General features: G+C 43.6%; 1 protein-coding gene across 6 annotated transcripts in view; it reads left to right on the forward strand.

Annotated features, from left to right (window-relative positions):
* LOC126998100 (neurexin-1-like) overlaps positions 1–24,458 on the forward strand; it is a 193,991-nt gene that overhangs the window by 145,502 nt on the left and 24,031 nt on the right. For all 6 annotated transcript variants that reach the window (XM_050859495.1, XM_050859491.1, XM_050859490.1 and 3 more), the window contains exons 3-6: positions 10,130–10,279; positions 13,559–13,719; positions 16,938–16,964; positions 19,585–19,743. In XM_050859495.1, coding sequence (XP_050715452.1) covers positions 10,130–10,279; positions 13,559–13,719; positions 16,938–16,964; positions 19,585–19,743 — 497 coding nt within the window. The remainder of the gene's footprint in view (positions 1–10,129; positions 10,280–13,558; positions 13,720–16,937; positions 16,965–19,584; positions 19,744–24,458) is intronic.

Here is a 24,458-nt window from a genome sequence, read left to right on the forward strand (position 1 = left end):
TTTAAGACGCAGACTTAATTAAACATCAGAGGCAACAGATACCCGCTCTGGCTTCCGACGCCGCGGGACAAAAACTCGCCAAAAACAAGTGAACATTGCCGCTCCTTCAGACAGCTTCTTCCCTCCTCCCCTTTTCCTCCCTCCGTATTTTTCCTTCTATGTCTCTTGCCTCCTTCCTCCTCCACCTCTAGTTCCTCCTTCAGACAGGTTTTGGTTTTCCCCTTTTCCTCCTCCCCCGTCCTTTTTTCCCTTCTCTCCTTCCCTCCCGCTTTTTTCTTATCTTTCCCTTTTCCCTTCCTCCCTTCCTCCCATCTTTCCCCTCCTTGTCTCTTCCGCCTCCTTCTTCCTCTCGCTCCTCCTTCAGACAGCTCTCGGTTTCCTCCTCCTCCTCCTTTTCCTTCCATCACTCTCTCTCTTCCTTCTCTTCACTTCCCGTCTCCTTCCGCCTCCTTCCTCCTCCTCCTCCTCCTCCTCTTGTTCCTCCTTCAGACAGCTCTTGGTTTCCTCTCCTATTCCTCCACCCTTCTTTCCCTCCCTTCCGTCTTTTCCCTCTTTCCTCCCGCCTCCTCCCGTCTCTCTTCCTCCTCCTCCTCCTCCCTCCCTCCCTTCACTAATTGGCAATTCTCAGAGACATTCGGGAGATCCTTCAAGCTATCATGCTCCTCCTTCAAGAAAAAACTTCATGTCTTCTGTTTTTTTTTCCCTCTCTTCCTCCTACTCCTCCTCCTCTTCCTCCTCCTCTTCCTCCTCCTCCTCTTCCGCCTCTTCCTTTTGGTTGCCCTTCCTCATTTCTTTTCTTTCCAAAGTTAGCTGTCGTCTCCTCCTCCTCCTCCTCCTCCACCTCTTCTTCCTTCCTACTCCTCCACCTCCTCCTCCACCTCCTCCACCTCCACACCTGCCATGTCTCCTGTCCCCCTTTTTTTCTTTTTTTCTCACTCTTTCCTCTTCGTGTCTTTCCTTCCTCTTGTTTCTTCTCTTATCTCTGCCTCTCTCCTTTACTCACTTTCCAGCGCCTCTTTTTTTTCTTTTTTGCACCATAAGTATCGCAGGTTGTCTCTCTTTTATCTCTCCTCTCTTCTTCCTTCGCCAAGTTTTCCCCTCCTCCTCCTCCACCTTCCCCTCGTCTCCTCCTCCTCCTCCTCCTCCTCGCTTTCCTTCGTCTCCTCTCTCCTTTAATCGCCTTCTTCCCAACTATCTCCTAAATTAACAAGGTCACCTCCGATGTCACTCCCACGCTCTTTCAGAACAATCCCAGGCGGCAAGGAGGAAAAGGAGACGAGGGGGGAGAGAGAAAAGAGCGGAGGGTGGAGGAGGAGGAGGAGGAGGAGGAGGAGGAGGAATAATGAAGGAAAGAGTAGGAGGCAGAGGAGGGAGGAGAAGTGTGAGTAGGGAGGTGGAATGAGAGATGGTTGGATAAAGAGGAGGGTGGGAAAGAGAGGAAGGAGGAGGAGGAATCGGAAAGAGTAGGAGGAGGAAAGTGTGAGAGAAGGGAGATGGAGAAATGGTTAGATAAAGAGGAAGATGGGAAAGAGAGAAAGTAGGAGAAAGTCAGAAAAAAAGAAGGAGGAGGAGATGGGAGATTTGGAATGAGGAGTAGAAGTAGAGAAATAAAAGGAGGGTAAGGAAGAGAAGAAGAGGCTGAAAAGGAAGCGAGGAGAAAGGAAAGAAGAAATTATGTATAAAAACAAGTCGAAAGGAAGGAAGGAAGGAGAAAAAGAGAGGGGAAGAGGGGAAAGGAAGATTAGAGGGGAAAATAAAGAGAGAGGGAAGAAGAAGATGAGGAGGAGGGGAGGAAGAGAGGGTCGAATAAGGTCACACAAACACAACTCCGCCATATTCAATTCCATCTCAGGCGTCACAAACACACCAATGACATCACGCGCTCTCAACCAATCACGCCCCCTCTTGAGAATGACGTCACCGCCCATCAACCAATCACCTCTCCCCTACCGCTTATGACGTCAGGAGTGCCTCAGTGCCAAGCTTTAAGAATTCACGTGTGGCTTTGTTACGTGTTTCCACCTTTTTTGTGGCACCTGACGCCTCTGCGGGCTTAAAGGGGATCGATTTTCATGCATGGGAATATTGAGTTACCTGACCCGTGTAGCGACAGGTAACACGCCTCAGGGGGTTTACAGGTGTGCCAGGTGAGTCTCGAAGCGTCATTGGCACCTGTCCATCTGTGACGTCATCGCTTTCGTGACGTCACACTTGTCTCGAAGGGTTGGCGGGTCGGGTGTGTTTCTATTAGGTGTTTATGTGTACCTTGTCCCCTGTGTGTGGTGGTGGGGGGGAGGGGTTGACACACACACACACACACACACACACACACACACACATACACACACACACGCAATTAGGCCCAAACGAAGAGAGAGACAGACATGTAAGCGCAAAGGAAAAGATAACAACACGGACACACTTATGAAACGAAGGAAAAAAAAAAAGGGGGACGGGAACAAATTAAAAACGAAGAGGAACTGAAAGAAAAAAAAATCCCGACTGACTAACAAAAGGGAGCACTTAAGTTTATAAGGAGGAGGAGGAGGAGGAGGAGGAGGAGGAAGAAGAAGAAGAGGAGGAAGAGGAGGAGGAGGAAGAAGAAGAGGAAGAGGAAGAGGAAGAGGAGGAGGAGGAGGATAAGTAGAATCTTAAAACGCTCATTAAACGTTTGAATCATATGCTTAGAAGAGAGAGAGAGAGGTCAAGTACGACAGAGCGAGCAACCAAATAATCGTAAGGTTAACGTTATTAGTTTCTCTCTCTCTCTCTCTCTCTCTCTCTCTCTCTCTCCATAATAAAAAGAGACAGGGTACAAATGAGGAAAAAAAAGAGGAAAAACAGTTAAAAAAAGTAAGAAAAGATTAAAAAGGAGTAAAAAGAAGTAAAAAAAAACAGCATAAAAGAGTAAAAGTAAGAGGAAAAGTAAAAGAAAAAGGAAAAAGAGTGAAAAATAGAGTAAAAAAGAGTGAAAGGAAAAAAAGTTAAAAAAAGAGCAAGAAATGAAAAAAAATCATACTGACGCTTCCCAAATTATTAAACGTCACACTAACAAACGCAATGAGCGGGCGGGGCGGCGCGAGGATTCACTAATTATGAATAAAAGTTGGGTTTTTGTGTAATATCCGCCCAAAATATGTGTATGAAATTGATGCGTTTTCCAATTAATTCAGAGTAAACGCAACAAGTGAGTGTCCGCTGCCGCCGCCGCTATGACCGTAATTACATTGTTTTTATTTTGTTTTTTGGGATGGACTAACATGGTTTTTTTTTCTTTTTTTTCTTCTTTTTTTTAGGTTAACTGGACGTAATATTTTTTTTTTTTATACGTTTTGACCTCATGTTCGTTTTTTTATTTTTTTTTATTTATTTTTAGGTTAATTGGATGTGATATATTTTGATACATTTTGACCTCATGTTCGGCTGTCTTTTTTGTATTTTTCGTTTTTTTTTTTTTTAGGTTAACTGGATGTAGGTTTTAATATTTTTTTTTATACACTTTGACCTCATGTCCTTTTTTTCATGTCTTTTTTGTTTTGTTTTTTGTTTTCTTATTTTGGGTGGATTAATATGTTTTTATTTCCTCTGTTTTCTATGATTTTTTTTTTCCTTTTTAAAGTTAACTGGAGACGATGCATTTTGTAACTTTGACCTAATCTCTCCTTTTCATGCTTTTTTTTATGTTGTTTTATTTTTATTTCGGGATTGGTCAATGTTTCCATTTATTGTATTTCAACTTAACTAGAAGTGATGTATTTTTTTAATCGTTTGACGTCATTTTTCTTTTTTTCTTTTTATTGGTTTCTATTTTGGGATGGTTCAGTATGTTCTTTTTTTTCTGTTCTAAGTTAACTGGACGTGATATTCGCTTTAAACCGCTTGACCTCGTCTTCTCTTTTCGATGTTTTATTTCAATTACACCTGAGATTGTATTTGTATGATTGAGGAAGGAAAATTTACATATCAGATCTCATTCCAAGACGTTTGCCCCGCACACACACACGTACACACACAAACACAAACACAAATACAACCCCCACCCCCACACATTCACACAAAAACACAAATACAAACACAAACACAAACACACACAACCACCCCCCCCCACACACGCAAACACAACCCCCCGACATACACACACAAACACAAACACACAACCCCCCCCATCCCCCACCCCGAAACACACACACACACACACACAAACACATACAATCACACAATTTTCACACGTGTTAATGGCAATACGGGGGGCGTTGTTGTTACTGCTGTTCCCGTTTTTTTATTATTATTTCACTCATCCCGTCCGCAAATCTATTAGGAGGCGGACGAATAAACTACAATTAAATTAAACGAAATCGACTCTGGCCAAGCGACGGAAAACCATAAGTAAAACTGCCCAAACAATCGCCGGGCTGACAAGTTTTCAATACGAGGAAACATTACAGTGTGACCAACCCGCGATGTGAATATTGGCTGCGGAAATGAACGGCAGAGAGAGAGAGAGAGAGAGGGAGATGTGTTGATGGCCATGTTGCAATGTTTCATGTGAATGTTAAAGAGAAACTGTGTATGTACCTGTGTGTGTGTATGGCTTGGTATTGGTGTGTGTGTGTGTGTGTGTGTGTGTGTGTGTGTGTGTGTGTGTGTGTGTGTGTGTGTGTGTGTGTGTCTGTATAAGACACGCCCACCACGCACACACTCACACACACACACACACACACACACACACACACAGACCTCTTCCAATTTTCATCACTAAGGCTGACCAGAAATCGTCTTCTTATTCTCTCTCTCTCTCTCTCTCTCTCTCTCTCTCTCTCTCTCTCTCTCTCTCTCTCTCTCTCTCTCTCTCTCTCTCGACAGCATAAGAGAGAGAGAGAGAGAGACCTAATGAGAAGTAATTGGCAAAGAGTTATGAGACACTTGATATACGTTTAATGAGACCAGTTACGTAACCTACTTCCGAACTCTCTCTCTCTCTCTCTCTCTCTCTCTCTCTCTCTCTCTCTCTCTCGCACCATAATCATAATCTAAGAGACCTTCCCTGGCTAAAACATCACAGTATAAATTCAAACAGAAAACGTAATCCTATCCCACCTTCTCATACGTCTTTTGAGGGGGGGAACTTGCCTATTTTTGCCACGCGCCGCTCCCCCCTTCCCCTGCAGAGCGACGCCCCCAGCGAGTACGAGACGGGGCCCCTCAGTCCCTCTGCGGTTGTCCTGCTTCCCGGCGAAATATAAATCTGATGGAAAGACTCGCAGGACACGCAATCAGACTGGACTTATAGATGTGGGAGGTGCGGAGAGGAGGAGAAGGAGGAGGAGGAGAAGGAGAAGGAGAGATGGGAGTGGAAATAATAAGGTCTAAATATAAGTAAAATGGTCGTGAATCTATTTACTTGTTCTTATTTCTCTCATGTCTTTATTTTTACGTATTTGTTTATCTTCCCTCTTCCTCCTCCTCCTCCTCCTCCTCCTCCTCGCGTGTAGCACTTCACAAACTCATCATCATTTTGCGCCTCCGTTTGTTTGCTTTCATTATTTTCTGTTTAGATAACTTTTCCTCCACCTGCGTCCAGAAACTCCTTCCACCTCCACTGCAATGACTTGGAGGAGCCGGAGAGACAGGGAGGGAAGGAGAGAAGGAAGAGGAGAGGAGGGAGGAAAGGAGAGTGAGGTGAAGGCTGAGGAAAGAGGGAATATATATGACAGAGAGAGAGAGAGAAGGAGTAAAAGATGAAAGTCGAGAAGCTTGAAAGATGAAGAATACGAGAGAGAGAGAGGTCCTGTTAAAGGGAGGATAAAGGGAAGTAATACCAGTTGTAAGCCATTGGTGAAGTGTACATTACATTAATTGACCTGTGGATGATAATTGTCCTCCTCTCCCCTCTCTCTCTCTCTCCCCTCTCTCCCCTTTTTTCCCCTCTGTCATCTTTGTCCCTCTCTTTTCTCCCCTCATCACTTAATCATACTCCCACATCATCATTTTCCTTTCTTCCTTTTCTTCCCTTCTCTTTCTCTCTCTGTCTTTCTTTGTCTCTCTCCTCTTTCTCTCTATCTATCATCCATTGCGGTAAATATTCCTCTCTTTTCCTTTCCGTCTTTTCTCCCCTTCTCTTTCTCTCTCTGTCTTTCTTTGTCTCTCTCCTCTTTCTCTCTATCTATCATCCATTGCGGTAAATATTCCTCTCTTTTCCTTTCCTTCTTTTCTCCCCTTCTCTTTCTCTCTCTGTCTTTCTTTGTCTCTCTCCTCTTTCTCTCTATCTATCATCCATTACGGTAAATATTCCTCTCTTTTCCTTTACTTAACCTCTTTCTCTTTTCTCTCTCTTCCTTTATACCTTATTCTTTACCTCCTCCAGTTTTAATCTCCATCTTTCTCACTTTCTTTTTCCCTTCCCTCACTTCTGACATCCATTCTCTTCCTTTCTCTTCTCCTCTTCCTCCTTCGTCCTCCTCTTTCTCCTACTCTTTTCTCTCTTCCTCCAGTTTTATTTCCCTTTTCTCACACCTTTATTTCTCTTCCCTCACATCTGACATCCTTTCACTTATCCTTTTCCTCCTTCTCCTCTTCCTCCTCACCTTCCTTCCTCCTGCTCCCACTCTCTTCCTTTTACACGGCTCTCAGGTCATAGAGGAAGGAAAGAAAAGTCCCACGTTAGTTAAGGGAATCAGATCCTCTTAGGCAAGCTTAGTCAGGACACGCTAGAGAGAGGCGGACTCAATCCTCTATGCCGACGCGGTAAGAGGATTGGATAGTGTTTTGAGGTCAGTTGCTGTTTCCTTAAGTATATTTAAATTTGCCGGTGGGTTTATAAGAGGGATTTTGGAGGGATTTTTTCAGCTTATTGTTGTTGTTGTTTTATGGTGTTTTAAAATGACGGGTCGTGTTGTATTTTCGTAGGTGGTTTTTTTTTGTTGTTGTTGTTTTATTATTGTTTTATTTGTCACCTCTTCGTCTGACATTTAATTTTACCTTTGCACGTATTTCTCACGCACACTTATTCGCCCACACACTGCCATTGACTTTCTCACTCTCCCACATACTCACTCACACACTCACACCAACGCCAATATCTATACAAACTCACTCACTCATCCACGCACTCACTCACACACTCACACTGATACTCACATGTAATACACTCTCTCCTCACTCCTTTGTCCATTCAGTGAAGACACTCACGTCAACATACACACACACACACCAGTACACTCTTGCAACATTCACCCGTTTGTCTCATTCACTCACACACTCACTCATACACCAATACTCACACCCATACACTCCCTCACTCACTCCATTCACACCCACACACTCATGTCACTTGTTTGTCCATTCACTCACACACCAATACACTCCCCCCATTCACTTATTCACTCAAACACACACACTCACACACTCACACATGCACTATCATTCATATTTACCCACCGCCCACTCACAATCTCACCCTCCCTCACTCTCCCTCACCCTCACTCACAAGCACTTACATCCTCGCCAGCGCTCTCCGTGCCTCTCTATATTTCTCTCAACCAAATTATATCTTCATGCAACGTCCGCCTTTGAACGTCCCAACTGCGGTCACTTGAGGCGCAGAGAGACGTTCATGTTTATATATAGTGTCAAGGCTTGGCTGTTTGTGTCCCCCCTGCGTCAGAGAGAGAGAGAGAGAGAGAGAGGGAGAGGGAGAGGGAGACAGATTGAGAGTACTTAGTATCTGTTTTTTATCTCTCTGCCTCGTGTTACTATTTCCCCTCTCCGCCCACATCTCTCTCTCTCTCTCTCCCTCTCTTACCTTCTTCTCTCTCTTTCTCTCTCTCGCTCTTTCCCTCTCTTACCTCCCCCTCTCTCTCTTTCTCTCTCTCGCTCTCAGTCTCGGTCTTGGTCTCTCTCTCTCGGTCTCTTTCTCTGGCCAGGTCCATTCCGAGAAGATTGAGTTTAATCCGCTCAAAATTTACACGCCTTAAGAATGGTCTTGCTTCAGAGGGATTGTGGTCCGTGTCCGTGCCCTTCTCTGTCTCTCTCTGTGTCTTCTTTATAATATTCTCTCTATGTTATCTTCTTCTCTCGGTTTTAATGTCCTTTTTTATGTGTTTTACCGGTCTTTCTGTCATAATCTTTAATCTTTTCTTTCTCTTTTTTACTCTCTCTCTCTCTCTCTCTCTCTCTCTCTCTCTCTCTCTCTCTCTCTCTCTCTCTCTCTCTCTCTCTCTCTCTCTCTCTCTCTCTCTCTCTCTCTCTCTCTCTCTCTCTCTCTCTCTCTCTCTCTCTCTCTCTCTCTCTCTCTCTCTCTCTCTCTCTCTCCTCTCTCTCTCTCCTCTCTCTCTCTCTCTCTCTCTCTCCTTCTGACTCCCCATCTTCCTCTACCTCCTCTTCCCTGTCCTTCTCTTCCTTCTTTTGACCCTCCTCCTTCTCCTCCTCCTCCTCCTCCTCCTCCTCCTCCTCCTCCTCCTCTTGGATCTGTCTCCTCGTCTTTCTTTTATTTTGTCTTCTTTCCTCTTTTCCTCCTCCCTCGGGTACTCTTCTTTTTCTATCTCTTTTTTTCCTCTTTATTTTTCTCCTTCTCCTCTTTCTCCTCCTCCTCCTCCTCCTCTTCCCCTTTCTTTCCCTGAGGACTTTGAGTTTATTTTTCCTCTTTTGGGTATTTCTCTGACACGTTTATCATATTTTCCTCTTTTTTTCCTACATCGTTTTTTTCCTCTTTACTACATTTCTGCGGGCGCTATATTCCTCTTTCCCCGCCCGCGTGTGTCTTCCGTTTCATGCTCTGGTGTTTTCCTCTTAATGTCCAGAATTTCAAGGGATTTGTGGCGGCGAACTCGGGAGTATTCGTGGATTTTTACACTTTTGTCCCTCCTCGGCTATTTTTTTTTTTATAAGGGGGACATGTATATTCTCACACGTGGACACAATATCACTTTTCATATACACACACAGAAAGAAAGAAAGAAAGAAAGAAAGAAAGAAAGAAAGAAAGAAAGCAAGGTGGAAAGAAAGATACAAACACCTATTTCACACATTTACATATTTCTACACATTTACACACTTACATACTTACACACCTGGTACACTCACACCTGTAGACATATTTACACACTTACACGCTTAGTACATACACATTTACACACTTACACACACACACACTCACACCTGGTACACTCACACTTGTATACACACTTACACACGTACGCTCATATCGACACCTTTTTCCTATACTGTCATATGCATTAAAGGATTTGTCTACTCTATTTAACCTGAATTCGTTGGACCGAAGTACGATTTCACACCCACGTAAACTTATTAACATATATTAATGTTTATTGAATTCGCCTGAACACACTGACTCATGCGCATTACCTGGCTGTTTCCTGTAATTGCCCACCTGTTTGCTAATTAATCCACTAACTCACACTTGTTTACCTTAACTTACTCACCTGTCTTACTGACCCTTATTTTTCCTTCCCTTTTGCATGTTCTTCCAGTAATCACCTAGGCCATTTTTACACCTGGTCACGTTTTTTGCTAATTAACACGCACCTTTATATAGGGTCCAAATCACTTACCTTTCCATCCTCCTTTCCATTACCTCCAAGAATCACCTGAGCCATTATTTTACTTGGTCACGTTTTTTGCTTATTAACACACACACACACACACACACACACACACACACACACACACACACACCTTTACCTTTCATGTTTGTCTGCCTACTAACCTTTCCTTCCTCCTTTCCATTATCTCCAACAATCACCTAGGCCATTTCTACTGGTCACGTTTTTACTAATCAACCCACACCTTTATGTAGGGTCCAAATCACTGACCTTCATGTTTGTCTACCCACTAACCTTTCCTTCCTCCTTTCCATTACCTCCAAGAATCACCTGAGCCATTATCTTACCTGGTCACGTGTTTAATAATGAGTCCACACCTTTATACAGCGTCCAGTTCACTCACGTATCTGTTTGTCTACCAACTTACCTCTCCTTCCTTCATCCATGTTCCCCAAGTCGAATCTGATCCTCTTCTACATCCTTTCATAATCCTTAAGCCACTCCAATGACCCTCTTGAGCCCCTCCACATTCCTCCGCCGTGTCTAAGCCCCTCCGTTTCCCTCCACAGAGCGCCAGGTGGAGGAGATCACCTTCAGAGGCCGGGAGTACGTGTGGTGGGATCTGCGACGCACCGGCGGGCAGCCCCTCGCCGCCCAGAGTGACCAGCTGTCCTTCTCCTTCAAGACCAGACACCCCGCAGGCGTCCTCTTCTTCTCAGGTGTGTAAATGAGGCAGGTGTGTGGGAGAGAGGTGCTGGGGGATAGGTGTGTAGTGTTGTGGGTAGGTTTGTGTGGGTATCTGTGCAGGTGTGTGTATGTATGTACCTCCCTCTTTTAGTACCCTATCGATGTGCTCTCCTCAGGTTTGCATTGGCAGGTGTGTAGAGATGACACGTGTGGAGGGAGGGATAAGCATGTGTGTGTGTGTGTGTGTGTTATGTCCGGTGGAAGCAAGGTGCAAACTCAGTCTTGTCATGTATTTCCAGGTGTATTTCCAAGTGTACAGGGAAGCGTGTGTTGACAGGTGTTTTTCTTGAAGGAGGATGTGGAATGTCTGTTTGTGTGTGTGTGTGTGTGTGTGTGTGTGTGTGTGTGTGTGTGTGTGTGTGTGTGTGTTTGTGTGTGTGTGCCTTGCTCTTATTGGCGCCGCTCTTGTTGTCTCGAGAGTGTTAATCTCACCTGAACCCACCTGGAATGTCTCAGGTGACGCGCTGTTTACGAGCCAGACTTGACCCCCGTTGACCTGTTTTCCGGGGGGGAGAGAGAGAGAGAGAAATATCCGTGGAGGTCATTGACTGAAGGATGTGCAGTGCAAGAAGAGAAGAAAGAAAGAGGAAGCGGAAGACGAGGAGGAGGAGGAGGAGGAGGAGGAGGAGGAGAAGCAGATTATGAATAAAGAGTGGGGAGGAGAGAGAGAGAGAGAGCGGGAGGAGAAACGTGAGAAGAGACCTGAATTTGGAAAACGCAAATAACTTTTTTTTTCGCTCCAAAGTCTTCGCACCAGAAGAAGTTGAAGGAAGAAAAAATAAAATAAGAGGTTCCATTTTTTTTTTTTTTTTACATGTAGAACAACTTGGCGAAGATTTTCAACCCGTGAGTCAATGACCTCAGAAGGGAGAACTGTTGCTTGATGGAGAGATATAGATAGATAGATAGATAGATAGAAAAATAGATAGAGAGAGAATGATGGATATAAAATCTTCTACTCCTTTTTCCTCCTCCTCCTCCTCCTCCTCCTCCCTTCTTTGTCCCACTTTTCAATCTCCTCCCACCTTCCTTTCTCCTTTTCTTATCTCTTTCATCTCTGCCTTTTCTTTGCCCGTCTCTCTAAAGCGCCTCCTTTCATAGTTAAACCGTCTTTACTATTTTTTATTTACTCCTTCTCATTCTCTCTTTTTCTTTCTTTCTTTCTCTCTCTCTCTCTCTCTCACCAATAAATAAAGTTCCCTCATCTATGTTCTTCCTTCTCTCACTTTTATTACCTCTCTTCCTTCCTTGACCCACCCCCCCACCTCTTCCTCCTCCTCTGCCTCCCCTTCCTCCTCTTCCGCCATTTCATTTCTTCTCTTCTTCCGTCTCTTCTTTATTTACGGAGCGATGGAATAGTTTCGTGCATTCTCTTCATTCTCTTTTTTTTACCATTTCATTCCGTCTAATTTTTCTTTCTTCACTTTTTTGGTTAAAGAAGAAAAGATCTGCAGCGTGCCTCGATTTCTTTCTTTTCCTCCTTCCATTTTCTTCTTTTCTTTCTTTTTTTTTCTTCTCCCTCATTTGTGCTTTCGTCTCCTTCTTCTTCCTGTCTTCATCTTTGTATTTACTTTTGTCCTTCTTTTCGACTTTATCCTGCTCTCTTCCTCCTCCTCCTCCTCCTCCTCCTCCTCCTCCTCCTCCTCCTCCAGGGAAAAAAGTAGTCGGAGTCCTAAGAATGGGGACAAAAAAAAGGAAAAATTCTATCCGACCGATGCTTCTTATACTTCCCAAGAGACCCGCTCATTCCTGGTCGAGAGGGAGAGGGAGAGAACACTACGCCCCATCAGACCCCAGATCCCTATAAACTCTTTTCCTCCTCCTCCTCTTCCTTCTCTTCCTCCTCCTCCTCTCTTTCATTCTTCTCCTCCACTTCCTCTCTTCTTATTGGTGCCTCCTTCATAACCTTCTTCCTCATCTTCCTCACATCTCCCATACCAAGCTTCTCCGGTATTATCATTTCTCTCCGTCCTTCCTTCATCATCTCCTTTCTCCCCTCTTCTCTTCTCTTAAGTTCTTGCATTATGACTTCTTTTTCCTTCTCTGACTCGCCTCGTTTTCATTCTCTCACTTTGTTTTCTAGTTCCTATTTCTTTGTTTTTTCCATCTACTTTTTTCACTATTATCATCTTTTTCTCTCCCACTTTATTTTTCTTCTCATTTTTATCTCACTTTTATCTTCAATGTCCTCTCACTTTTTCATACTCATCTCCTTCATCTTCCTTTCTTCCTTTTTTTTCACTATTAATTTTTTCTCCCCCACTTTCCTTTTCTTCTCTCATTTTTTACCTTCCTTTCGTCTCCCTCTTCCATGTCCTCTTACGTTCTTCTTCACTCACTCCTTCATCTCCTTCTTCTTCCTCCCCCACCAGCTTCGTCATCACTTCCTCCCTTCTCCCTCCTTCCTCTTCAGTTATCTCCCTTCGTACTCTCTCCCCCTTCAGCCTCTCTCCTTAACTCTCCCTCATATGTCTTCCTCTTCTCTCCCTCTCTTCTCTCCTCCTCTCTCCGGCCTCGCTTCGTCATCAGGCTTTCCCTCTCATCGTCCCCGTCTCGTATCTCTCCGTCCCTCCACACCTAACTCCTCTCCCTCCTTCTCTCCCTTCTCCTTCATCTCCCTCCTTAACCTTCGCCAAAACCGTCATCCTTTTCTTCCTTTCCTCACCGTTATCTGCCTCCTCGTCGCTCATCTCCCTTCTTTCCTTTCAACTCTATTTTTTCTCCCTTTCTCCTTTTCTTTTCCTTCCCTCACGTTTCCTCTTATGTTAATTTTTTTCATTATCTCTACATCTTTATTTGTCTCCTCTTTCTCTCTCTCCTACTTTCATCACTTCGCCCTCTCTCTTATCTCACGTTTTACATCGTTCCTTCACTTTTATTTTCTTCCTCTCTCCTCGTTTCTTACTCAATTATATTCAGTCTTATTCACCTCCCTCTTGTTTCACCATTTCATACCCTCCCCTTCACTTCCTACATCTTCTTTTCTTAACCTCTTTCTTCTCCATTTCCCCTTTTTTCCATCTCCCTCCATCACACACACATCCAAAAAAGTCAACACTATAAAAACCTTCCCGCTCCACCACTCCTCAGGCCCGACCATCAACCCACCTCCCTCCCATCACACCGTTCCCATCACCCCTTCAACCCACCTCCCTCCCATCTCACCGTTCCCATCACCCCTTCAACCCACCTCCCTCCCATCTCACCGTTCCCATCACCCCTTCTCACCTGCCCTTCTCCTCCTTCAACAGGTGACGGGAAGGACTACGTGAACATTGCTCTGCGCGAGGGCGGCGTTCTGGTGACCCTGGACATGGGCGGCGACCCTCTCAAGGTGACTGTGCGGCCTGAAACCGTACGCTTCGACGACAATGAGTGGCATAGCGTCTCCGTGCACCGAAATGTGAAGGAGGTGAGTGCTGCCATGTCCTCTCTCACTAATCATTCTTTCCTTTATCTATTTTTCTCCCCATCCAAGGCCTCTGAAACATCTCCTTGCTTACACTCCTACTTAATAAGGGTATGATATAGTGTTATGGGATGTTAAGTAAATGTGGAGTGTGGATACCGGAGAGTTTAGGTAGTTTGGAAATGTGTTAAAGTAGTGAAGAGGTGTTCCTGGAGTGGCTATAAGGCGGTGAAGAGGAGGAATAAGAGAGCAAAGGAGTAGATGAGTGGATGGATAAGTGGACGGTATAGGAGGGAGTGGAGTGGAGAGGTGTGAGAATAACAATGGAAAAAATTTAAATAGTGAATAAAGAAAGATAATATGTATTTCTCTCTCTCTCTCTCTCTCTCTCTCTCTCTCTCTCTCTCTCTCTCTCTCTCTCTCTCTCTCTCTCTCTCTCTCTCTCTCTCTCTCTCTCTCTCTCTCTCTCTCTCTCTCTCTCTCTCTCTCTCTCTCTCTCTCTCTCTCTCTCTCTCTCTCTCTCTCACTAATTTCCGCTGTGTGTGTGTAATTCAGTAATGCGATTAAGAGTGTGTATGCGAGTATTCGGGTTGGTAATACTAACTAACAGTAATGGGACATGTTTGAATCTATTTACGTGTGTGTGTGTGTGTGTGTGTGTGTGTGTGTGTGTGTGTGTGTGTGTGTGTGTGTGTGTGTGTTTGGTCCACACACACACACACACACACATACATTTTGATACACGACCGTTAATAGAATAAAAGGAATTATATAAAAAATGAAATGTTATGGAGGAGGAGCAGGAGGAGGAGGAAGAGGAAGAGGAGGAGGAGGAGGAGGAGGAGGAGGAGGAGGAGGAGGAGGAGGAGGACTCTACCTGTTGTTCATGGTTAATTTGGAAATAGGAAAAAATGGAGTTCTCAGTCTGTCTTCACGCCACTTAGGAGATTAAGCTTTAGGAAGGAGGAGGAAGAGGAGGAGGAGGAGGAGGAGGAGGAGGAGGATGTAGTGCAGGAAGAATAGGTTAAAAGGTGATGATAATTAGAACAAACGAGAGGAAATGAGAGAGAGAAAAAGGCAGAGAGAAAAAAAAACACAGGGGGAGGACAAGGAGGGTGAATTAAGTAAAAGGAAAAGGAACAAAAAATACAGAGAAAGAATCCAGCACCTTATGATGCGACTAAATATGGAGAGAAAAGACGGAGGAAAAGTGGAGGGTCTCTCTCTCTCTCTCTCTCTCTCTCTCTCTCTCTCTCTCTCTCTCTCTCTCTCTCTCTCTCTCTCTCTCTCTCTCTCTCTCTCTAATGAACCAAAAATGAGGGTAAAAAAAGCGCTATATGAAGACAAAGATGAAATTTGAGGAGAAGAAAAGTAGAATATATGGTTTTTGATGCAATTTCTTTCTTTTTAATCTTAATGAAACTTGAAGGAAAATATCACGGTAGTTTTTTTCCTCATTCTTTCTTTTTCATTTCTTTTACTTATTCCTTTTTTTAATTCTTATTCTATCTTCAAAGTTTATATATATCGGAAACATAAAATGGATATTGTGTAGATATTCAAATTGGTTCGGAATCTATTGAGAGAGAGAGAGACCCCCAATGAGTTTGATGAAAGGGACGGCTATTTTGGGACTAATCACCCTAAGTAAACGTCCGACTTGAAACACACACACACAAACTTTCTGCAAATAAAAAGAAAGAAAGAAAAAAAATAAGTGAATGGCAATGGATGCTTCACAGATTCGAATTCCAAGTTTCGGCATCCATGAAACGACTCTAAGGCCGTTTCATTTTCTCCTCAGTAATTATAGAAGACCTTGATGGATCGATATAATAGGTGGAGGAGGAGGATGTGGAGGCGTATGAAGAGGAAGGAAAAGAGGATGAAAGGAATGGAATAGGAGAAGGAGCAGAAGAAAGAAGATGAGGGAGAAGAAGACGTAAGGAATAAATGAGGAGGAGGAGGAAGAAGAAGAAGAAGAAGAGGTTTCATTCAGTGGGAGGTTCAAAGGGAGTTCGATTCAGTGCTTCGATTCAGCCTTCTTCCTCGAGTCTGTCTTCTCTCGTTTCTTCGTCAACCCTTTGCAGTTCGAAACCCGTGTTGGATATGTTTCTTTTTGGTTTATTTCGATGTTATTTCTCCTATATTGACAAAGTTTGGTGATGGACTGTTTGTTTTGTTCCGTTCTATAAGCAATGGTTCTTTCTTTTTAGTTTTTTTTTTATATATATCGACAAAGTTATGGTGAAGTTCTCTTTATTTTGTACCGTAATATATGTTCGTGTAAATGCTAGAGTTTCATCCACATGCTTCAATACTTTTTCATGTGTAGCTTTATTGGTGTAGTAATAAGATCAGTATTTACATCTATTATACACGAAATTAGTTTATGCGCGTTAATGTAAATCAATGTCCGGATAAAGTTATTGAATTAATCTTCGTGTAAGGAATTTTTCATCGGTATTCCGGATTTTTTTTTTCTTATTTCCCAAACCAGTCATTTCTAGTTCACCGATAAAAAGAGAGAAAGTAAGAAAGAAAGAAGGAAATGAATAAAGAAGGAAAGATAAATGAACACCAAAAGAGAGAAAGAAAGAAGGAAAGAAAGACAGTACGAAAGAAAGTAAGAAAAAGAAAGAAAGAAAATGTAAAAAAGAGCACTAAGAGCTCCTCCGCCTCAAGGACAAACCATCGACAGTTTCTCCTCCTCCTCCTCCTCCTCCTCCTCCTCCTCTCCTCTTATTGGCCATGTCTTGCCCGGGCCGCGGCGACAATTGGCCAATTATTCGAGCGGGAGTTTTGCGACAAATTAATCTGCAATAATCGATGTGGCGCGCGACGGCCGGCGGTGCATTAGCATATTTATTGATGTAAATGACTCGTCGCCGCCAGGGGGCACCGCGGGCGTGGCCGGCGCCTCGTGATTGGCCCGGCGAGCGGTGACGTCACGTGTAAACAGTCGCGGCGTCCACCAATCAGGGAGGCTTTTAATATCTCGTTTTCCGGGACTAACATTTTATTTAATAACTCACCAGAAGAGGAATTTAATTAGTAAAATATATTGGACCATGTTTTTTTTCATTATTCCATACTCTTATTTATTTTCTTATATATATCGTTTATCTTGTGTGTGCGTGAGTTTGTTAGTGGTGTTGCTATATCGCTATTTTTATTTTGTTTATTAATATGTGTTTCTTTTTCTCTTCCTGTTTCTCCAGATCAACGGACACACCAGCTTCTGCACGGTGAGGGTTGAGTTATTATATTATCATTAGTCTAAATAGTTGTCGTTGAAGCGGTGAAAATAAGTGTCTAGCCAGTGTTGATATTGGTGTGAATGTTGTGTTCGTCGGTGGCTCGCTTGATCTGACTCTGCTGGTGGTGACGGCGGTGATTGCAATGGTGATAGGAGTGTGTGTTGTGTATGGTGGTGATGGTGTCTGCATGTGTGTGTGTGTGTGTGTGTGTGTGTGTGTGTGTGTGTGTGTGTGTGTGTGTGTGTGTGTGTGTGTATGGATGGTTGGAATGGTTGATGAGTAGCGGTGATTGCAGTGTTATTAGCAGTCTGGCTTTGTGATACGAGAGAGAGTGTTACACAATCCTTTTTAATCATCTCATTAGGGAAAAAAAAAGACTACCCACGGATGTTTGGCTTCAGAACATCATAAAGGAAATTCAACTCTAAAGGTTTATGTATTCTTTTTTTTTTCCCTTTTTTCCCACTCAGACACATTCATGGGTAGAGAATGGCAGGGTACTTTTCCCCCCTCCCCGTGAAATGTGAAAATCTGCATTCGAGTCTGCGTGCATGTTTATGTATGTATGTTAATGAGCGTTTATGTGTGTTTATATGAATGCTAGCCGCCATGTGTGTGTGTGTGTGTGTGTGTGTGTGTGTGTGTGTGTGTGTGTGTGTGATAAAAGCGTCTCGTAGTTTATGTTTTGTTCCTCATTTTTAACTTAAGAATAAAAGTGTTTCACATTTCCTTTTGTCTTTACTCTCTCTCTCTCTCTCTCTCTCTCTCTCTCTCTCTCTCTCTCTCTCTCTCTCTCTCTCTCTCTCTCTCTCTCTCTCTCTCTCTCTCTCTCTCTCTCTCTCTCTCTCTCTCTCTCTCTCTCTCTCTCTCTCTCTCTCTCTTCCCTTTGTCCACTTTCTCTCTTTCTCTCTCATCCTTTCTCTTACTCTCCTCCGGGCCACTTCTCTTCCTGGACCTAATTCTTGCTCACACTCTCACTCCCTCACCCCTTTACTCCTCCACTCCCCTCATTTCTCTTCCACTTCCCTCCATTTCCCCTCCATCCCCTTCCTTCCCTACTGAGAACTTACCACCTCGTTTCTCCCCTCCTTCCTTCTCTTCTCTTTTTCTTTACTTCTCTCTTCTGCTTCTCTTTCTATGCCTCTACCTCTCCTATTTGTTTTCTTCCTCAATAACATCCTTCTCCTCTCTTTGTTGTCTCTAGTGCATCTCTTTCACTTTTTTTTTTCTAAGTCTTTAAGCTTCTATCGTTTCTCTTCTTTCTCTTTCATTGCATCTACCTTTCCTGTTTTGTTTTTTCTTCCTCTATAAACATCCTTCTCCTCTCTTTATTCTCTCTATTCTTATCTTTTCCATTTTTCATTTTCTCTTTTTCTAAGTCTTTAAGTATCTGTCGCGTCCTCCTCCTCTTCCCACTCTTTCATGTTCCTTTTATCTCTTCTTCCCTAAACTTTCTTCCTCGGTCTTTTTTATCTCCTATTCAGGTCTAATTTTTCCTCTCACGCTTGATGATATAGTTTTCTTACTCATCTTCCTTTTGTTCGGCCTAATTGCGTTTTCTTTTTCACTCTTCTCTTTCTCCCTTAGTTAACTACCTCCTTCACGCACCGCTCGAAATATGTCTCTTCATAAGTTTCCCTCTTTTATCTCAGCGTTCTTCCTTATTTTTCCCTCATCTAAAGCATCGTTAAGTACCCTCCAACTTCATTTTTCCTCCGCATCTCATCGTCTTCCCTTATTTTCCTTCTAATGTCTATACGAACTCACTAATATAAGTTTCTTCCCTCTCCTCATTCTTCCCTGTTCCCCATCCTTCATTTATCTTCCTGTAGCATCATTAACAACCTCGTAATCTTGTTTTCCCTCCCTCTTCTTTTATATCAAACTATCTCGCCTTCTCCTGACAGTTTTTCCTCTTCACTCTAATACAAGTTTCTTCTCCATCCTCATTTCCCCGTTCCCAATCCTTCACTTATCTTCGTCTAGTATCATTTAAAACCTAGTTATCTTTTTTTACCCTCTCTCTTCTTTTATATCAAACTATTTCGCCTTTCCTTGACAGTTTTCCCTCTTCCCTCTAATACAAGTTTCTTCCCCATCCTCATTTTGCGGTTCCCTATTCTTCATTTATCTTCGTCTAGTATCATTATGAACCTAGTTATCTTGTTTTTTTTCCTTCCCTTTTATTTTAGCTCATATTATATCGCCTTCTCTTGACATTTTTCCCTCTTCACTCAGCGCCTTACCTCACCTCACCTCCTCTCATCTCGCCTTTCTCGTTTCCTGTCCTTCATCTCCCTTCCTCTAGTATCAATAAGAAACCCGTAATCTTGTTTTTTCCCTCCCTCTTTTTATATTTCGAACTTTCTCACCTTCCCTTGACAGTTTTCCCTCTTCAACGCCTTTCACCTCCTCTCTTCTCGCCTTTCTTGTTCCCTATCCTTTATTTCTTTTCCTCTAGCATCAATAAGAAACCCGTAATCTTGTTTTTCCCTCCCTCTTCTTTAATCTCGTACCCTCTAACCTTTCCTTGATAGTTTTCCCTCTTCACTTAACGCCTTTCACTGCTTCTTTTCCTCACCTCACTAACCTCTCGTCTCGCCCACAGCTCTCCGTCTCCGTGGATGGCATCTACTCGAAGAAGGGGACGACTGCCGGGCCCTTCTCTCAGCTTAGCTCCTCGAGGCTTCATCTGGGTGGAGCTGACGTGCCTGCCCTTCTCCCTGGCGCTGAGACCCGTTCCAATTTCGTGGGCTGCATGAAGAAGGTACGTAAGGCTTGTCTCCTGTTGTCTAGGGCTAATACTTACTCGTCTTTTACCTTCCTTTCTCCTCCTTGTTCCTCTCCCCTCCCATTCTTTCCACACCTCTTTGTCTCTGGCTCTCTGGTTTGGTTTTAGTCTCTCCCTCGGTCTCTCCCTCGGTCTCCCTTTCTCTCTTACTCTTTCAATGTCTCCGTGTCTCTTTCTGCCTGTCTCCCTCTGTCTATTCGGATCTCGGTCTTTGTGTTTCTCTCCAGCATTTGTTTTTGTCTTCCTGTATCTTTTTCAGTTTCCTTTTCCTCTCTCGGGTATTTTTAGAGGAAGCGAGGGAGGGAGAGGGACGGGGAGGAGGCGGGAAGTGCTCAGCGGAGTCATCTGTCAGCTTATTTATGACGTCAAAGTTTCCTGTTTAGATGTTGACTCTTCCACATGTGATATTTCTCCGTTGCTGAATTCGGTGTTTTATATTCGTCGCCGTCGCTGTCTTCTTCGCCTTGTTTTACTTCTTTTTCGTCGGCGTCTTGTTTGTGATGTTTCTCCGTCGCTGAATTCGTAGTTTTGTCTCTCTCGTCGTCGTTATTGTCATCTTCGTCTTGTTCTTTTTGTTTTTCTTCTTCTTCTTCTTCGTCTTGTTTTTAGCTGGTCTTCATGTCTAATTGGAGGCCGTGTCTTGTTTTCGTAGAGTTTGGGTTGTCTTGCGTCAATATTTTAGGCTTTATTTCGTTTTATTTCATTTCTCGTTTGTTTTTCGTTGTCACCTTTTTGTCAGTATTTCTTCTCTCTTGGTATTGGTATGATTTTCCTTCACGTCATGTCTCTTTTCTTATCAGTCACCAAAAAGGAAAACAGGAAAACAAAGAAAAAACAATACATCATCTTATGCTTTCCTCTCCCTCTTTATTTCACGGCACAATCTAGTAACTTTTTTTTTGTCATTATTAAATTTTTCCTTCACCTGCTTATCAGTGTCTTATCAGTTACCAAAAAGGAAAACAGGAAAACAAGCAGAAATTAATATATCACCCACGTTATGTTTTCCTTTCCTTTATTTCACATCACAATCTAGTCCCATTTTCCTTCACTTGATGTTGTCTCTCTCCCTATCAATCACTAAAAAGAAAAACAGGAAAATAACAGGCAGAAACTAATATATTCCTACGTTATGTTTTCCTCTCCTTTATTTCTCATCACTGTCTAGTTCTTTTTCCTTTACTTGATGTTGTCTCTCTCCCTATCAATGAAGGAAAACAGGAAAATAACAAGCAAAAACCTAAAATATCACCTACGTAGTGTTTTCCTCTCCCTTATTTCACATCACAATCTAGTCCCAAGGAAAATAACAGGCAGAAACTATATATTCCTACGTTTATGTTTTTCCTCCTTATTTCTCTTCATCACTGTGTTTTTTTTTATTTGTTGTTGTCTTCTCTCTCCCCTCAATGAGAAAAAGAAAAAAATAAAAAAGCAAAACCTAAAATATCAATTATTTCTTCTCCCCTTCTTTTCCTTTTTTTCTAGTTTTCCTCCCTATCTCGCTCGCTCGCTCGCTCTTCATTCATCCGAGCTCGCGGGATGGACATCACTTACGTCAGACGCTATTCTTGTACGCTCAGTCTTTCCCCTCATCATCCTTTTACTTCCTGCCTCACCTCATCTCACCTGCCCTCACCTGCACTCGATCCGCTCCGCCCTTGCACCGCCCCTCTCCCAGCCACACCCCGCCCCGCCCAGCCACTCCAGACAAGCTCGACCCCGCCCTCTCGTAACTCCGCTTTAAGCTCTGACGCCATTGACCCCTTCCGTGCGTCATAGATGTGCCAAGTAAGGGGTCAGGCGAAGCTGTGTATACATGTGTGAAGGTGTATCTGCCTCAGCGACTCCACCCTCTAGCGGCGACCCGTGGCACAACTCCTCCACCCTCTGCCTCTCCCTCTCTCTCTGCCTCTTCTATACCCGGTCTTCTATACCTGGTTGTCCCCTTCCTCCCCTCGTGTGACGTCAGAGCAGATCAGGTCAAGGCCAATTTCCCGAGTGAGTTCCCGATGTCAGGTCAGAGTTTCAGCTTGTCAGGGAAACTATTGTAGGGTTAACTGAAGCTCTTTTTTTTTTTTTTTTTGGTGTAGATTATTCAGGATAGCGTTACGTAAAGGGCGAGAGGTGGAGAGAGACAGACAGACAGAAAGACAGAAACACAGAGACCTTTTCCCATTATCGCAAGAAGGCATATTCCAATCCCTTACGTTCTATATTTCGGGTGGCATTAGCGCTAACATCCTCATTTTCGTTATTTGGGATAATTACTGGGAACCTTATTTTTTGCCATTATGTTTTTAAGCCGTGATGGCCTTAATTAAACATCTGTGCCGTGTGTTGGCTCTGTCATTAGCTGGGATGAGGGGATAGCGTACAGGCAAAAGAGGGCAGACGTCCGCGAGCAGGGGGATCCAACTACCTCTAAAGGCAGTTCCGGCGGTTTATCTGATGCACTTTTGGCTCGATTCTGTTTCTAAATAGGGAGTTAAAACCCTGTTAATGACGATGATGAGAGAGAGAGAGAGAGAGAGAGATGGGAAAACTGTTCGCATGTGACATGAAGGAGACGGACATCTTACAGCCAAGACGAAAGAGCTACTGAGTCCCCCATAAATCCTTGAGAGAGAGAGAGAGAGAGAGAGAGAGAGAGAGAGAGAGAGAGAATGTATCGTACATCAGCCAGCACCACACGCCTCTAAACACGCTGCCTGTTGGTTAGAGGAGATTGTTGTACCGTCTTCATCATTAGCTCAAAAAAGACCCCGTTGCTGTGGCGCTTGGTTGTGGTTCTTAAGATGGAGGAATTTTTAATATATATATGAATGAGAGATGTGAGTTGAGTGCGCCTTTGTGTGTTCGTATTTTATTAAAGGTTTTCCTGAGCTTACTATTTGCGTGTGTGTGTTAATTAAGGTTTTATTAGCGCTCAGTAAACATGGACGAATCACGTTTGCTGTTGCGTGAATGAAAATAATGATAAGATGAAAGATGAATGCAATACGTCAAGACAAGAAGAAGAAAAAGAAGAATAAGAATAAGAATAAGAATAAGAGAGCATTTGCATCAGTTGTTTGGCTTTCAAATAGTGAGAGGGATATTTCTTCAAACAAGGGATATAGAAAAATGGAAATATATTGCTTTGTGGAAAACCAGACAGACAGACGATAGACAGAATCATTAGCAACTACGACAAAGCTTTATTTTTATTAGTATTTTGTTTTATTGTTACGGAGAGAGTAAAGGGAAGGGAGCTGTTCAGGCCATAGACAGACAGAAACAAGTGAGGTGGTGTTCAGTGGCTTGAGAGAGAGAGAGAGAGAGAGCACTGGGTAGCTAAATATAATGCCTCGTTGAAATATTTACCATCTCTCTTATATTTTATTAACTGCTTTCCCCCCGAGAGTTCAGTAACGGTCTCCTCTCCCGCTCGCCTCTCCTCACCTCTCCTCTTTCCTCGCCTCACCTCTCGCCTCTCGCCTCCCACACACGCGTCCCTTCTTCCCCGCGGACACACCTCTCTCCCCTCTATCAATTTCTTTCACACAATCCCCTCCTTACTTCCCACGCGCTCCCTCTCTTCCCCTCCAGCTTCTTCCCTCACTCTCCCTCCTTGTACTCCATTACCCTCCCTACTTGTGCCTCTCCCTCTCCCTCACTCTTCTCCCTCGCTCACAAAACTGTCCTCTCCCTCCTCGCTTCCTTCCGTTTACATCTTCCCTCCTTTCTTCCTGTACCCTAACATCCCTATTCTTCTTCCTGCTCCTCCTCCTACGTCTCCTCCTCCTTGTCCATCCTTTCCACACACTCCTCTCTCTCTCAAACACACCCCTCCTCTCCCACTCTCTTTCCATCGTCACATCAATCCCTCTTGAAACAAAAGTCAGGACGCGGAAGAAGAGGGAGACAAGGAACAAGGAGAAGGAGTAAGATAGGAAAATTAGGTGAAGTTTGAATGAATGAGGTTAAGTCGTTTGCCCCTTCGCTTTGAACTTTTAATACTGCGTGACTACTTTAATTATTGGAAGGAGGGAGAGAGATAAAGATGATGATGATGATGGGGAGGAGGAGGAGGAGTTGAGAATAGGGGAAGTATTAGTGAGAAAGTAAAAGAGTTCCAGAGATAAACAAAGGATAGTAATTTAAACCGATCGCGTATTCTCCGTAGACTTTTCACTTTCACAGATTCCAGGAACATGCCAAAGAAAAGACAGAAAGAAAGGAAGAAAACGGTAAAAATACAAAGCGCAAAAGGGTCATAAACAAACTTAAACTCTCCCTGACCTTTTACGTTCATGATAATACAGAAAAAAATGGAAGGAAAACGGAGAGCTAAAGAAAACAGTCGCAGAAGAGAGAGATGAAAAAAAAAACATCGAAAAATTCTTGCATCTCCACTTTCATCGCATCTTCACGTTCAACCACTTTTTTCCCCTTCTGACATTTTCTTCTCTTCGGTTTTAAGCAATATTCCTCCCTCACTCGAACCCCCTTTTTTTCCCCCTTCTTGTGCTGTCCCGGTCGCTTCCGCTTCCCTTTCTGCCCTTTAGCCCGGCGTGACGTGAGCCTTGTTTCCTGTCGACTGAGGGCTTGTTCGGAATGTCAGGACACTGGAATTGGGTGCCCTCTTAGCCTCCTCCTCCTCCTCCTCCTCGTCCCTCCGGTCCTTAGACTTTTCTTGCTCATACTTG

Source organism: Eriocheir sinensis, chromosome 13 (assembly GCF_024679095.1).
Source record: "Eriocheir sinensis breed Jianghai 21 chromosome 13, ASM2467909v1, whole genome shotgun sequence".
Classification (NCBI taxonomy): Eukaryota; Metazoa; Arthropoda; class Malacostraca; order Decapoda; family Varunidae; genus Eriocheir; species Eriocheir sinensis.